Source organism: Geospiza fortis, unplaced genomic scaffold, assembly GCF_000277835.1.
Source record: "Geospiza fortis unplaced genomic scaffold, GeoFor_1.0 scaffold41, whole genome shotgun sequence".
Taxonomy (NCBI): Eukaryota; Metazoa; Chordata; class Aves; order Passeriformes; family Thraupidae; genus Geospiza; species Geospiza fortis.
The window spans coordinates 4,980,715-4,993,892 of record NW_005054299.1 but is presented as its reverse complement, the minus strand read 5'-3'; the positions used below and the strand labels follow the sequence as shown (position 1 = coordinate 4,993,892).

The 13,178-nt window shown below is 37.3% G+C and overlaps 1 protein-coding gene across 5 annotated transcripts in view; it reads left to right on the top strand.

Moving 5' to 3' along the window:
• Window positions 1-11,817, top strand: part of SYT14 (synaptotagmin 14) — a 76,206-nt gene extending 64,389 nt beyond the window's left edge. For 3 of the 5 annotated variants that reach the window (XM_005416177.2, XM_031059980.1, XM_031059999.1), the window contains one exon: window positions 2,166-11,817. In XM_005416177.2, the coding sequence (XP_005416234.1) occupies window positions 2,166-2,479 (314 nt within the window). In that variant the 3' untranslated portion in view covers window positions 2,480-11,817. Of the gene's footprint in view, window positions 1-979; window positions 1,037-2,165 lie in introns of all 5 variants that reach the window. The other 2 variants (XM_005416176.2, XM_031059979.1) reach the window with 1 other exon arrangement.
• Window positions 11,818-13,178: the final 1,361 nt, after the last annotated feature.

Genomic DNA, 13,178 nt, shown 5'->3' with positions numbered 1-13,178 from the left:
CTAGGGAACTTATGAATTTTTGTGAAGTGTTTCTGCAGCAAATATGAACTGAAACTGAAAATTTCTACTTCTTACTAGTGCATGCTCCTCTACTGTGTACTTATATTACATAGTAACTCATTTAGCAATTGAGTACAAACAAATGGGCCAAATCCTGCAGGCAGTAACAGTGGATGTGTCTTTATTTCTCTGTGTGACCATTAATATTTTGCCTGAGAAAAAGATGCTTCTCAGTTTTCCGTGAGGTTTAGTTGAAACAGGGCTTTTGCATATTAAATGCATGTGTGTATATGCATGCACACACGCATTAAATCCATAAATGTGTGGATTTTAATAAGCAAGGTCTTTACATCCTAAATAGAGACCCATTGCTAAATTTTAGGTATAAGTGACTCTCAGCTCTTTCTAGAGATTACATCAGAGTCATTCTTGTGCCCCAGTTCATCACTACTCAAGAACTGAAGTATTACAATCAAATATCTGTAACTAGAAAAGCCAAGGGCAAAACCAGCTTGGTTTTCAGTTCAATTATTTTTCATTTTATTGCTTAATATATGAAGTTTAATTACTTTAATGTGCAGTTTTTCTAAATATGCTGGAGTTTGCATGAAAAAGCATAAGGTTTGATAAGGATATAGTGATTTTTACCCAATCTGCTATAACTTAATAATTTGCAGGATTCTTGCTATGGTAAGTGTCGCTTAGAATCCAGTGTTTATTAGTCTTAGGATAACCCATTATGTAAGCAATGTAATTTTTGTTAAAGATTACACAAAAACTGCACAAAATTTCCATTTCATTAAATTTTACCTAACAATCCTTTTGTTCGGTCCTTTTTCTGATCTATGCTGCTATGGTTTCATGTTCTTCCACTCCAGTGAATAGAGTTTCCTCTTAAACTTAACCTTTGATCCTCTCTCACCCAACTATTGACATCTGGTCATTATTTCTTTTACTGCTTTCCACCCCCTGTTGTCAGACGGACTGTTCTGTTGTCTAAAACACTTGATAGGTGGACAGGTTTATATAATCCGAGGTGAGTTCCTGTAGAAACTAATTGGATGTTGTCTTTTTCATGCAAAAGAAACCTGCCAGCAGTAAAATATCCACAGCTGCCTACCATGCCAGTTTATCAAAGTATATGTTTATTTTTTGTGGCACTCTCTAATGCAAATGTTGCATTTATCTCTGATTATGGATGTTGGGGTTTCAGTGTACCTGCGAAGTGAAAATATTCAATGTGTTTTTTTAAACATAAACTCCAACCTTTAATTGATATTATCCATTAATATGAAAAGATAGGAATAAAAATTAAATATGAGATTGTTTTATACAATTTTATATTTCCTATCATTAGTTAACTTTATGAAATGTGCATCCTTCTGCAGGAGCATGGTTTGGTGCTTTTGGTCCAATGAAAAAAGATATTTAAAAATAAGGGCTTATTCCCAAATGCTAACACATAATGTGCGCTTACATTACTCACATCAGCTTCTTAAATGTATGCTTAAAAGCACCATACAAGCTACTTTTTGAACAATCATCTTGAATTATGCAAAAACTTGCTTTTCTTAAAACATGCAGTAAATGTATTCCTTCATGAATCTAGGAAATAATAGAGGTTTTTGTATTGTGTAAACTGCCATCTTTGAATGCACTTTGCTACATTTTGGTTTTCAAGATAAATAAAACTGAAAAGCCCAAAATGAGAACCACATCCATGCAGAGATTAATCTTAAGCATTTTTGATATCATTGCTGTTTTGATATCATTGCTGCATTTTGATATCTTTTTTTCCCCCTCTTCATTAATTGCCTTTATTCCACTTCGTTTATCCATATTCTTTGAAATTTCAGTGGTGTGCTTACAGTGTTGTGGCTAGTTGGAGCTTGCTAAGTGTTAATGCAATTTAAGTTTTTTTTAGACTAAACAAGGGGGGAGTCAATGGGAAGAGGATTATGAGGTATACCTTTAACTTAACCCATGTCCATAGTGCTGGAGCTAGTTCATTTGTTAGTGTGTTTGTAATATTTTGTTTACTTGTCATCTCTCTGTGTGTTTAGCCATCTTGGTATACACCATATCCTCGTTCTCTGTAAACACCTCATTCTCCAAATCTCTGGCTCCAGGGTATCTGACGTTCCACTGTGTGACTTCTTTTGTAGATACATATGTGAAGTTAACACTGCTGAACTCGATGGGGCAGGAGATGTCCAAGTGCAAGACTTCCATCCGCCGGGGGCAGCCGAACCCGGTGTACAAGGAGACATTCGTTTTCCAGGTGGCGCTGTTCCAGCTCTCGGACGTGACGCTCATTCTCTCCGTGTACAACAAGCGCAGCATGAAGCGGAAAGAGATGATAGGCTGGATTTCCTTAGGTCTCAACAGCTCAGGAGAAGATGAACTCAACCACTGGACTGAAATGAAGGAGTCTAAAGGACAGCAAGTCTGTAGATGGCATACTCTACTGGAATCCTAATGGATGGTAGAAGGTGCAGCCGTGGTTCTAGGGGAGCTTGTTCTCCCGGGAAGACGATCATCCCTGGTCGCAATCAGCAGATTCGTTGTGGGAGTAAAAAATGGAAATTGCAGTCAACATTCCATCGGAAAGGATGCACAACCTGCAAAATGGTGGGATTTAATACAGAATCTTCACTTGGTGTCATGAACTTCCTTGGTGTCAGAGGATCCTTGCTGTACACAGATACGATAGCGGTCCCTTCCCCATCCACCTGATGCTGTATTTGTTTGGGTTTGTTTTGTGGTTTTCAATTCAGAAACATTTTGTGCAAGGTTCTCCAAATTAATGTAAGCTCCTCCTTGTGTACCTTTTGTATTGCTTTAATACTGTAGCTTCTGACCTGCCTGCATTCAGATTAAAGGTCAATAGTTTGCACTTTCAGAAAAAGTTAATGGTCTGTAAAGCAAAAGCAAAAAAAAGAAAAACCACAGGTGAAAGAACACTTAATAATACAACAAATAGAAATATACTGTTGTTTTGCACTGAGTTTCTTTCCAGGAGCTTGGTAAAGTAAGTTTTTGTTTTTTGATATACAGTTGGTTTGAAAAATACTGGCATTTGGGCATCAGGTGAACTTTGACATCAAACTAATGTTTCTTCAATCTATGACAGGAACAAGCTCTATATATGGCAAAAATTGGGTTTTTCCCTCTTGCCTGTACTTCTGCCTAATCCAAAGAGACCAGACCATTCGTTTGGTCCCTTCCAAAACTCCTTAGACAGGTTGTACTGTAAAACTATGTAACTTTCTGTTGAAAGCACTTCCTCTACTCATGTATTCCAATGTAGGAAGCTCATAGAGCACGACTTTACTAAAATATATTTTCATTAAACAAATTGATACAGGTTTCTTTAAAATGTCAGCAGTTGGAAGTTAGGTTGAAAGACTGTGAAGGAAGTAGCAGCAGTTGAACTACTCTGATGAATGCAAAATATTGTGGCTTTGCTTGAAACAGGTGTCCATTCGGGTCTCTTGTGAGCTGTTTTAGGCATTACCATATGCTGTTTGTTGGAAGTAGAGAGCAGACCAGGGGTTTTTACCTTTCTTCTTGAAGAAGAGAACATCAGTAAGTTATTTTTCTAGTGATTTGCCAGCAATTGAACGAATGTTCACACACAAAATAGAAGTTTGCTTTGCTTATATTCAGGTTGGGAAACACAGCTTATGATGCAGTTGAGAAGCTGCAGTATCACCAGATAAACACTCCTGGCATCCACCAAAATTGGGGAAATATCAGTGCTTCTGAGGTTCCTATTTGTCCCAAAGCCTTTAGCTGGACTCACAGCAATTTATGGACTGCTGAATCTAATTCATATTACTAAAATGATGAATTACAGAGTAGATGTATTTTTAAAAACTTCCCAATTTAAATATTCTTTTTGCTTGTAATTACAAGTTTTGTTTAATTGTTCCTGTAAAGAAAGCAAGCAATTTCTTTTTTATTATAAATGATGATAATGTCTTACTAATATGAGACCTCACTGACTGTTGTAGCACTTGGTGGGTAGAAAACTGTTGGATTTTGTTGAGACAATTAGTGTTAGTCTCAAGTGTTTTCATTAGGACAGATGTGTTCCTCTTGAATTCCTTTATAATACCTTTGAACAATCCTGGCTTTGGGGTATACAGACAGTCAAGTACAATGGGACTGGGGATGGTGAGTATGCTGTAATAAAGATATTCCACATGGTTCTCAAATTCTCACACTATTCAACAATTTCATTGAGTCCTTTTTAAAGGATTTTGTAATTCCATGTCTTGGTTTATTTGGTGTCGTTAGACTGATTTATTTGCAGAGCCAGGCTTTCAGTTTTTATTGATTTAAAGACTTAAACATTATTACAGACCTTTGGGTTTTGGGTTTTTTCCTCCTGATATTGCACTGCTGCTTCATTTACAGAAGCTTTATTTACTAAATACAAATAATGCAAAAACTTTCTTTAAACAGGAATGGTCTTGCAGTTATACAATGCAGGTTGTCTCTCTCAGTCACTTTTGTTAGTCCAGTTTGTGAAATGTAATGTTGAGTGTAGAATTTAATACAAAATCAGCATTAATTTAATATGCATAAGGAAAATGCTCAGATTTTCACAATCTTTTCAGCTTTCCATATAATAGAAGCAATGATGTAGAAGCTGTTGTGAAGCAGTTTTTCATTGGATGTCAAGGTGGTTTTATCTATTCTGTTTGTGGATATTTAGATGCTCTTTCCTAAAACTGAAAATTGTCTCTTGATGGTTGTCTCTTTGTACAGATTTTGTTATTTAAAATAATGTACAATACTGAACAGCAAGAACTGGATCAGGTAATTCCAGTGGAGAACATACTTAACCTCATCACTGAACAAATGAAGAAGTCAGTTTGGAAGGTGCAGCAAATAACCTCTTACAGAACCAAACGAAACGAAACTGTGTCATTATGTGGGTTTCTGTTTGTAGGTTGCATTGCTTCAGCTTTACATTTCACCATTTAGATTTCCAAGGCACTGAAATCTTAATTTAGACACAACAGAGATTTATGGTACTCTGTGTTGGGCTCATTTGGGAAGAGGAATCTCTCCTTAGGACTTTTCCTAAAGTATTCGGGACCAGTTTGTGCTTCAGAGAAGAAGGATTGGTTTACTTGGATTTATACTGTACAGAGGCTAGAAACTGAATGTTTAAAGAATGGAAATGAATGTTTAATTTTGACACAGTAGAACATGGATTTGCTGTGCAAAACCAGTCACACCAATAATTGGATTCACCTTGGAATTTTTGTGAGTTAATTGTAGTACCAATAGCTGTCATGTTGGTTTTTTTTCTTCCTAGAATCTATTCTTATTATTTGATTTGTTTGTAATTTTGTTTTTCATTGCTTATGCAAACCTACACCTTTGTATTTGGAATCTGCCTTCATCTATTGTGGGTTTTTTAAACCCTACATAAGGGCTTGCACACACAGTGTGGTTTTGTGCATTCAGTTAGGTCTTAAGTATGGAACAGAATTGCTGAAGAACAAAGTATCACTAACAAATTAGAGGCACTTATATTTTCCCCAGAGTTGGCTGTGTTTTTTTCATAGCTTTTTGTTGTTTGCCTTTGTTCAAAAGTACAGTAAGTACTTGAAAAACATGTTATCAAATTAGTTACTTTTCTGTGTGCCAGCAAACTATGTAGAAATTGCAGATCTTGAATTGAATCTGTTTCCTGTCAGTGTAGCCTTAAATAATTGTAGAACAGTGACGTTCGTACAGATTCTCTTCTTGGAAGTATTGCATCCTTTCTGTATATGATCTGTTTGGTTTAGTGCTTAGAACATTTCACATAGGTCATCCTAAAGTGTTATAAATGTGAAAAAGTTGGTCAATTCCTTTCTGTTAAGGGCAAGGCTGTGAAGGGCAGGACAGGCAAGCAGGGAATCAGTGCACCGAAGGAGGAGAGGTTGTGCAGCACCTGCAGGACATCGCTGCCTCCCATCCTGTGGAGCAGGAAGGCAGCAGAGCCATCCTGCTGCTCCTGCTCAGCCAGGGGGCACGGGACACCAGGGGAGCACTGGGAAGATGCAAATCTTGGTCCCTGTGCTGCTGCCTCATGCTCAGGATGTGAGATGTCCATGCTGTAGCTGCACGGTGAGGTCTGACTGCAAAGGCAGAAGCAAGGCAAGGTGTAAGCTCTACTATGGGAGAAATATGACAATTTCTAAATGAAATGGAAGTCTACTAAATTCATTAAAAATTGGATTCGGAAATTTGGGGAGCCCTTGGAATGAACATTTGTGCTTTTGTGGGAGCTAAGCATTGTTATCAACTTAGAAAATACTTGAGCTGAAAACAAGATTTTATGGCATTTACTATTGGAAATCCTTTTACCCGTAAATTTTTCAAAGACTTTTGATGGCAGATGCAGTGTCAGCATCAGTACCTTCCCATTTGCATTCATTTGGAGCAATTCTTTTGTTGTCTAAAATCTGTGTTTACAGTGTTCTTGATTTATTCTCTTTTCTCCCCAATGGCTCACTCCTGCAAACTTCCCATGTCCCTGAAAAGCTGCCTGTGGCAGTCACTGGACCTTAGAGGTAAGGGATACTGTACTTTAAGGTACTGGTGGGTACTAGTGCAAAATTTCTGTCACCTCTCCAACTCCCAAAGATTTCTAAAATGCAAACCATCAGTTTTAATATAGCAAACCAGAAGAAGAAAACTTATTTGAGGGAGACATTTTCATGTAGGAATTGAGTACAGATCACTCTTACACATTCCAATTCTAACAAAAAGTCTGGGCTAAGGTTGGGGAATGAGATTTGAGGGCAGGCCTTCTGGCCTGAGCTATTCCAGCTTGAAACTAACAACAGAATGCCCCTTCACTGAACTCAGAGTTGTACTGAGCTGTCTATTTATGACACTTTTCTGGAAGAAGAACACCTGTCCCGTTTATAGTAGTCTTTAAAATTCTGGCTTGTCACTTGGTTGTAAGGCAGACTGACTTCCTTCTGAAGCTGAATTCTCAATAACAGGTAAACATGCTTTTAATTTTCCCACTGATGTGCATGTCTGCTTGCCATTAATGTTAGTGAGAGGAGCCCACAGGCTTCAAGAGGAGAGCAGACTTCATGAAGAGCAATAGGATTGGTTAGACGGCTGGTACAGCCTGGCACCTGCAACATAGTCAAATATGATTTCAATTATGAAGGGAGGCAAAAAACCAAACATCCAGATACTGTCATAAACTTGTTATTTAATCATTATCTCTTATTTTTGTTTCTTCTTTTCCTCAGCTTTTGAATTTTTTTAAAACTTATTATTAAAAATGTTAAAGCAGTCCCTAAACATCTTGATCATTTTAACTGGAATATTCAGCAATGTTTATTGTTAGAAGGAGCCATCAAGAATGTTCTGGTTTTTTTTGTCTCTAAGTCAACTGCTAGATTTTGTAGTACATCACAGCTGGATTTCAGACTACTTTGTTCTGATGGTAGTTCTTGAGCGAAGAGTCACAGGAGCATTTCCTTGTCAGTGAATCACCAACACCCATTGAAGAGATGTCATCTGAGAGCAAGAGCATTAAAATAAGAGATGGTTCCTTACAGTAGCAGCAGCAGTGACTCATATTCCTCTCTTGGAACCCTGTGGCCCTCGGAGGATCCTGCTCAGACAAACTGTGACGTGTGAGTTGTGGAGTTCATGCATTCACAGCAGTGCTGGTCTCTGCGGACATTGTGTGGCTGCTAAACCAGTGTGTTTTACAGAGGGTAGATGGTTTTTTATTTGCCTTGGGTGAGTAGGGCAAGTGCCAGCTGTCCTACAGTGACATGGATTAGTTTAGCCTTAAGAACTTATCACTGCCCCTCCTTAAATTCAAGCCGGGTTTCTTCCTTTCTGCAGACTATGCAGAAATCTTATGCACGAGTATCTGCTTATGTTATGTCTACCTGAATATGGCACAATTATTAGTGCTGGCAAGCTTAGTTCCTATGTGGTGTGACTGAAGTAATGGATGGGCCTGGTACATGCTGGATCAGGTTTTTCTGGATCAGGCTTTTGCTGGATGGATATAGATACATGGTCCTTACGCTGAAAATGGGCCAGGATCAGGAAAGTGGCTGGTACTGCTCCTGTAGGAATAAAGATCAGGAGACAGCTCTGCCCAGACAAAGGGCAAAGCTGTCTTATAGCAAGAAGGATTAATTCATTTCCTTGGAAGCATCTACTGGTCGAGCTGGCATAAAGGCCCTACTCAGGAGAGCAGAAGCAGTAACACCATACCACTGAAGGAATACCTCATGGACATTCAGGGATGTAATTAATGTCATCCTTTTCTCTCTTGTATCTGAGAACAAGAGTCTTGCCCATTGTATCAATATAATTTTTTTTCTGTGTTTTGCAAACCCCGTGGACACTGACTGCATGCTGAGGGTCTAAAGTGGATTGCTTTTTAACTTTTGGTTCATTTCCAGAGTGTGAATTTGAATGATTTTGCAGAATTAACTAGAAGCATTATCATAGCTTTGAGATGTAATCTCTGGGCCATAGTACAAGCAAGGAGCAGGGCTTTGAACCAGTTTTGATGGTCAATTTTGCAAATGGCTTGTTATGACATTTTAAGAAAATTTCTAAGCAGTTGAATGTATTAGGGAATATTTACAAAAAAGGACATAGAGCAATGATCTTTTTTTACTATACAGCTAGTTTGCTGTCCTTTCCAGTAAACCACAAGGTTCATTAGTGCTCAGTACTGTTTCGTTTATGATAAATGTTTTTAATGTGATTTTCATGACGAAGTGTAATTAGTGAAACCTTTTATTCAATTTTTCCCTTTATTTGCTTTTTTTAAGGAGAAGTTTCTCCTTATATAGTATATATACTTTCTTACAGAGCTTTCTTACCTATTTTTATATAAGATGATTTAACAATGTAAAATTAAATGCTCTATGAGCAAGCTATATCACTGTTAACACAATCAAAAGTGCTAATATAATGACTAAGGGCCTGAACGTTCTGCCTTTTACTCAGGTCCTGGTTTAACCAGATGTCTTTCATGCTGTGTAGGACCTTTCCCTGTAAGCCCTTCCATCTAATCCTGGGGATGTCTCAGAGAAAGGCACTATGAACATGAATAACAGTGGTAAAACTGAGCCTCCTCTCCATTCTTAGTGGAACATCTGTCATGAGTAAAGGCTGCTGGCTCTGTCCCAAAATATAGTTTTAGATTATAGTTCCCTTGATCTTCAGTGATTTTGAACTTGTTTTTCTGGTGGCTATAAGCTAATAACTGATCTTAGTGAATACAAATATTGAATTGTGCTGTTACCAGCAAGATTATTAAAATGTGTTCCACATTTTAATTCATTCTTTCATTGGGATATAAGGCGTTGGATTTGTGAAGCATTATATTGCATAGAGACAGCACACATTCACCACATTTCTAAAAGGTATGAAATATACTGTATGTAGCATTTTCTTGCATACTTTTATACTGCCTATATGTCACTGAGGCACTCGATGCCTTCGTTCTTTTGTATGAAACTTAATCTGTAGGGAAACTGAAGTGTGGTGTGTAAGCGATGTCACTGCAACCCAAGAGACATCTTAAACTGATTATTCCCAGTCCGGGAGGTTTCAAAGGGCAGTTCAGTTTAACACAATGCATTTCTTTGAATTTGGAGTTTACCCCTTTCCTTCCTCTCTCCCACCCCACCCCCATCCAAAAAACTTCCTCATATGGCTGTTTTTTCTTAATTGATTCCTGTGTCTGATGTAAGTCACATGGTGTTAACCAAAGAACCAAGCCTGTTTCTAATTATTTGGACAAATAATGTTTGGACTTGCAATTACTTAAAGACAAAAATGATACGCTGGATCTCTGTTAACAAATATAAAATAGGCTTCTGTAAATGTGACTCCCAGCTGAGAATTCCAAATACCTCTTTTCTGACTGGATGTGCATTGTTGTATCAGTAGCAAAGTGTTTGGGTGGTGTTTCTAGGTGCATTTTAATCAAAATCCTATCGCAAACAAAAATATCAGTCAGTAAGTGCTGTTGGATTAGCTTGGTTTACCATGTTCTACCTATATCTGAAGTGTGCTGCTTTAAGAACAGATTTGGCTTTCCTGTGTCTGAAGTCCTGGTGTTGTACAATAATTATCTGGTGTATGCTGGTCTCACAGGAACAGACTGATGCTGCATTATATGTACCCCTCCTACCAGTGTCCCTTCATTGTACAACTTCTGTAATATAACACAGTTTTCAACTACTGTTTCAACCTGAAATTCCTTAAATTTCAATGCATGTGTAGCCTTAAACATCTAAGACACCAAGCACAGTTTTAACGGGAATAAGTTGTATTTGCAAGTCCTGTTTGTCTCAGAGTCATAGAATTATTTTTATATATCAGTCAAAGATTGTAGAAAATGGGTACATTGCAGTTGTGTTATCAACCATGCTCCTAATTATATGCACACATGAAAAAAAGGCATTTTTGCTAAATGTTTTAGAGGTGAAGTATCAGGGCTTATTTCCTTTCTTGAATTTGTTTTTGTTTTCATATTTCATTTCTGTACAGAACCTTGGAGCCCTTAACTAATACCTGTGACTGAATTCATACGGATTTTCAGTATTCCTTGAGCTGCTTTTCTTTTTTGTTCCTTTTTAAAATTGAATAAGCAGTAATTAAAATTCCCCTAAAAAATTGCCTTTTTTTTTTTTTTTTTACATTTTGACAGTAACATAATTAGAGCAAATGACTGTTTGCAGCTGTTTATGCAGCTTTTTAAAGCCTGAGAACTTTGTTTGAAGCTGTCATTATAATCCAGGTGAAGACATACGTTTCATGGCATTTCAGCCCACATCAGGTGAGAGCAGGAGCTCTGGCGATGAGTGTGCAGATCTGCACATGGTGTGTCAGATTCCAAGTCCCCAGAGGGATTTATAATTAAGTGTCACATTGTATCTACAGAATCTCCAGTTGAGTGTTGTCAGATACTTCTTGTTTTGGTTTCTTTCTTATTACCTAGCAAAAAACTACTTTTATCATTTTTGTGCTACTGTATATTAATCTTGAGGGTTTCCAGTGTGCGAGATCAGTTTAATGTTGTCAGTTCTCTTTCTGTAAAAAAACCCTGGACTTTCAGCATACACATCAGATTCCTTTTCTGGGGAGAGCCAGAATGCCACGAGCTGGTTTTAGTTGTATTTACCTGTACAGCACAGGTAACTTCAGTCCCATATTAGTTTGATTGAAACATGCTATAGTGTATTTTCAAACCTTGGATCTGTCACAACATTAAAATAGTCATTTTGCATATCTGAAAATTTGCAGCTGTGGATTTGTATTTTGTTTACTCTATCTCTGTGAAATGTATTTTTGTCAGTTTGAGGACTTTGGATATTTCAAAGTATTTTCTGTACGTGAAATCAGCTTTTTGCATGTGAATTTAATTGCTGGAAAGTATTTGAAAAAAAAGGAAAAATCACTTTTAAAACCTTTTGTTGTCACTCTCCTTTGGATTTCATTACCTTGTAAACAAAACCAAACTTCACTGTTCAGAAGATAGTAATGTTTTGTCAACCTTTGGAACCGCTGTCTGCATTAAAGAAAAAATATTTTTTCTTTAATGCAAGGGCATCCTAGCCCTCACACACATTTTGGCTCTGTTTACAAATTTCCTAAGTTTTCCCAATTTCCTTTCTGTCCCCCACAGTCTTTGTTGATGTCATGAACCTTCTGCTTAGAGAACTTTAAATTAACCAGTGTGACAATGTTCTAACAAATATGATGTGTATACTGGCAAATAAAGACACACTCAGGTGATCATTCTGATTGACTTTATACCGTTTCCTTCTGGGGTCATCTGTGGTTCTTTGCTTGTTTGTCCCACATGCATTTCTCAGAAAAGATCTCATCTAGCATATTTATGCTTAACTTTTGCTTTCTAAAGAATAAGTAGGATGAAATAATTGAGGCTTGATTTAAACATGAAAGAACACTTGCCACAAGTAACAATGATAATTTTACTGTGACCCAACTTAGATGTTCTGTACTCTTCTGTCTCATGATTCCTGTGATACCTATTAGGAAAAAGTTTTCTGGGCTTTCATGGAAGCTCAGCTTTAGGAGGTGAGTGAATATATGTATGTTTTAATACCTACTAGCATGCATGAAAAAAATTGTTAGAACAATTAAAGAATTTTTTCCTATCCTAAATGTGGGAACACTTAGTATAAAATGCTTTTATTGTTTCTTCCCATTTCTGCAGATGAAAGGAGCACAGCCCAGTGACTTTTATCAGATGAAAATGGAGAGAGGGGTGAATTTCTTTGCCATATGATCCTGACTCTCTGGACCATCACCATGTGTGCAAATCCTAGAACTCCTGCAAATAAGATAAAATGGTACTTGCTGATTTAAGGCTAGCATTTTCCAAAGGCTGTACAGCTAAAAATAACATGGCATTCCATATGCAGATGACACATATTTGGTGTTTGAGAAACTTTGAACGGAGCACTTGTGACCACATTCTCTAGAAGATGTCTCAAGACCTTCGGTATCCTTGTCTGTCAGAAAAAAATAGCAACCCAGGTGTGTCTGCCTCTAGATTATATAAGATCTCTTAACAGGTGATAATATGAAAAATATTCACTTTCAAATGAGGATTTGTGAAGCTATGAGAACAGGGCAGAATAAGTGAAGTAGAATCTGTTGATTGACGGTTGGTCACCAATTATGAATGGCCATTTTCTACTCAAAGATGACAGAAAAAAGAGTCACTACTCAGCTTCAGCTGCATGTGTGGTACCTCGCAGTCACCCATGCTTCATACAAGTAACTGAGAATTACTTGTAATGTAATGCTCAGAATTATGTGTAATGCTCATAATGGGTAATTAGTTTGTTATGAAACAGTAATTGCTTCAGACAGGTAGAGCCAAGTTACACCACTTTTAGGCAGATACTACTTTACCTGTCAAAGGTTTTCTCTGAATAATTGTCTTCATGTGGCAAATTCCACATTAGATAGTATTTAAAATCCTTTGAAAGTCACTATTTACTTCGTTCTGAAGGTTCCTGTGGGCAAGGGCTATTTAGCATTTTTCTGGATGAAATTTGTAATTTTTTTTCTCTAGTATTTTTGTTTTTACAGTCCAACAGTGCAGTTCCAATTTAGTGTTCTATTCATAT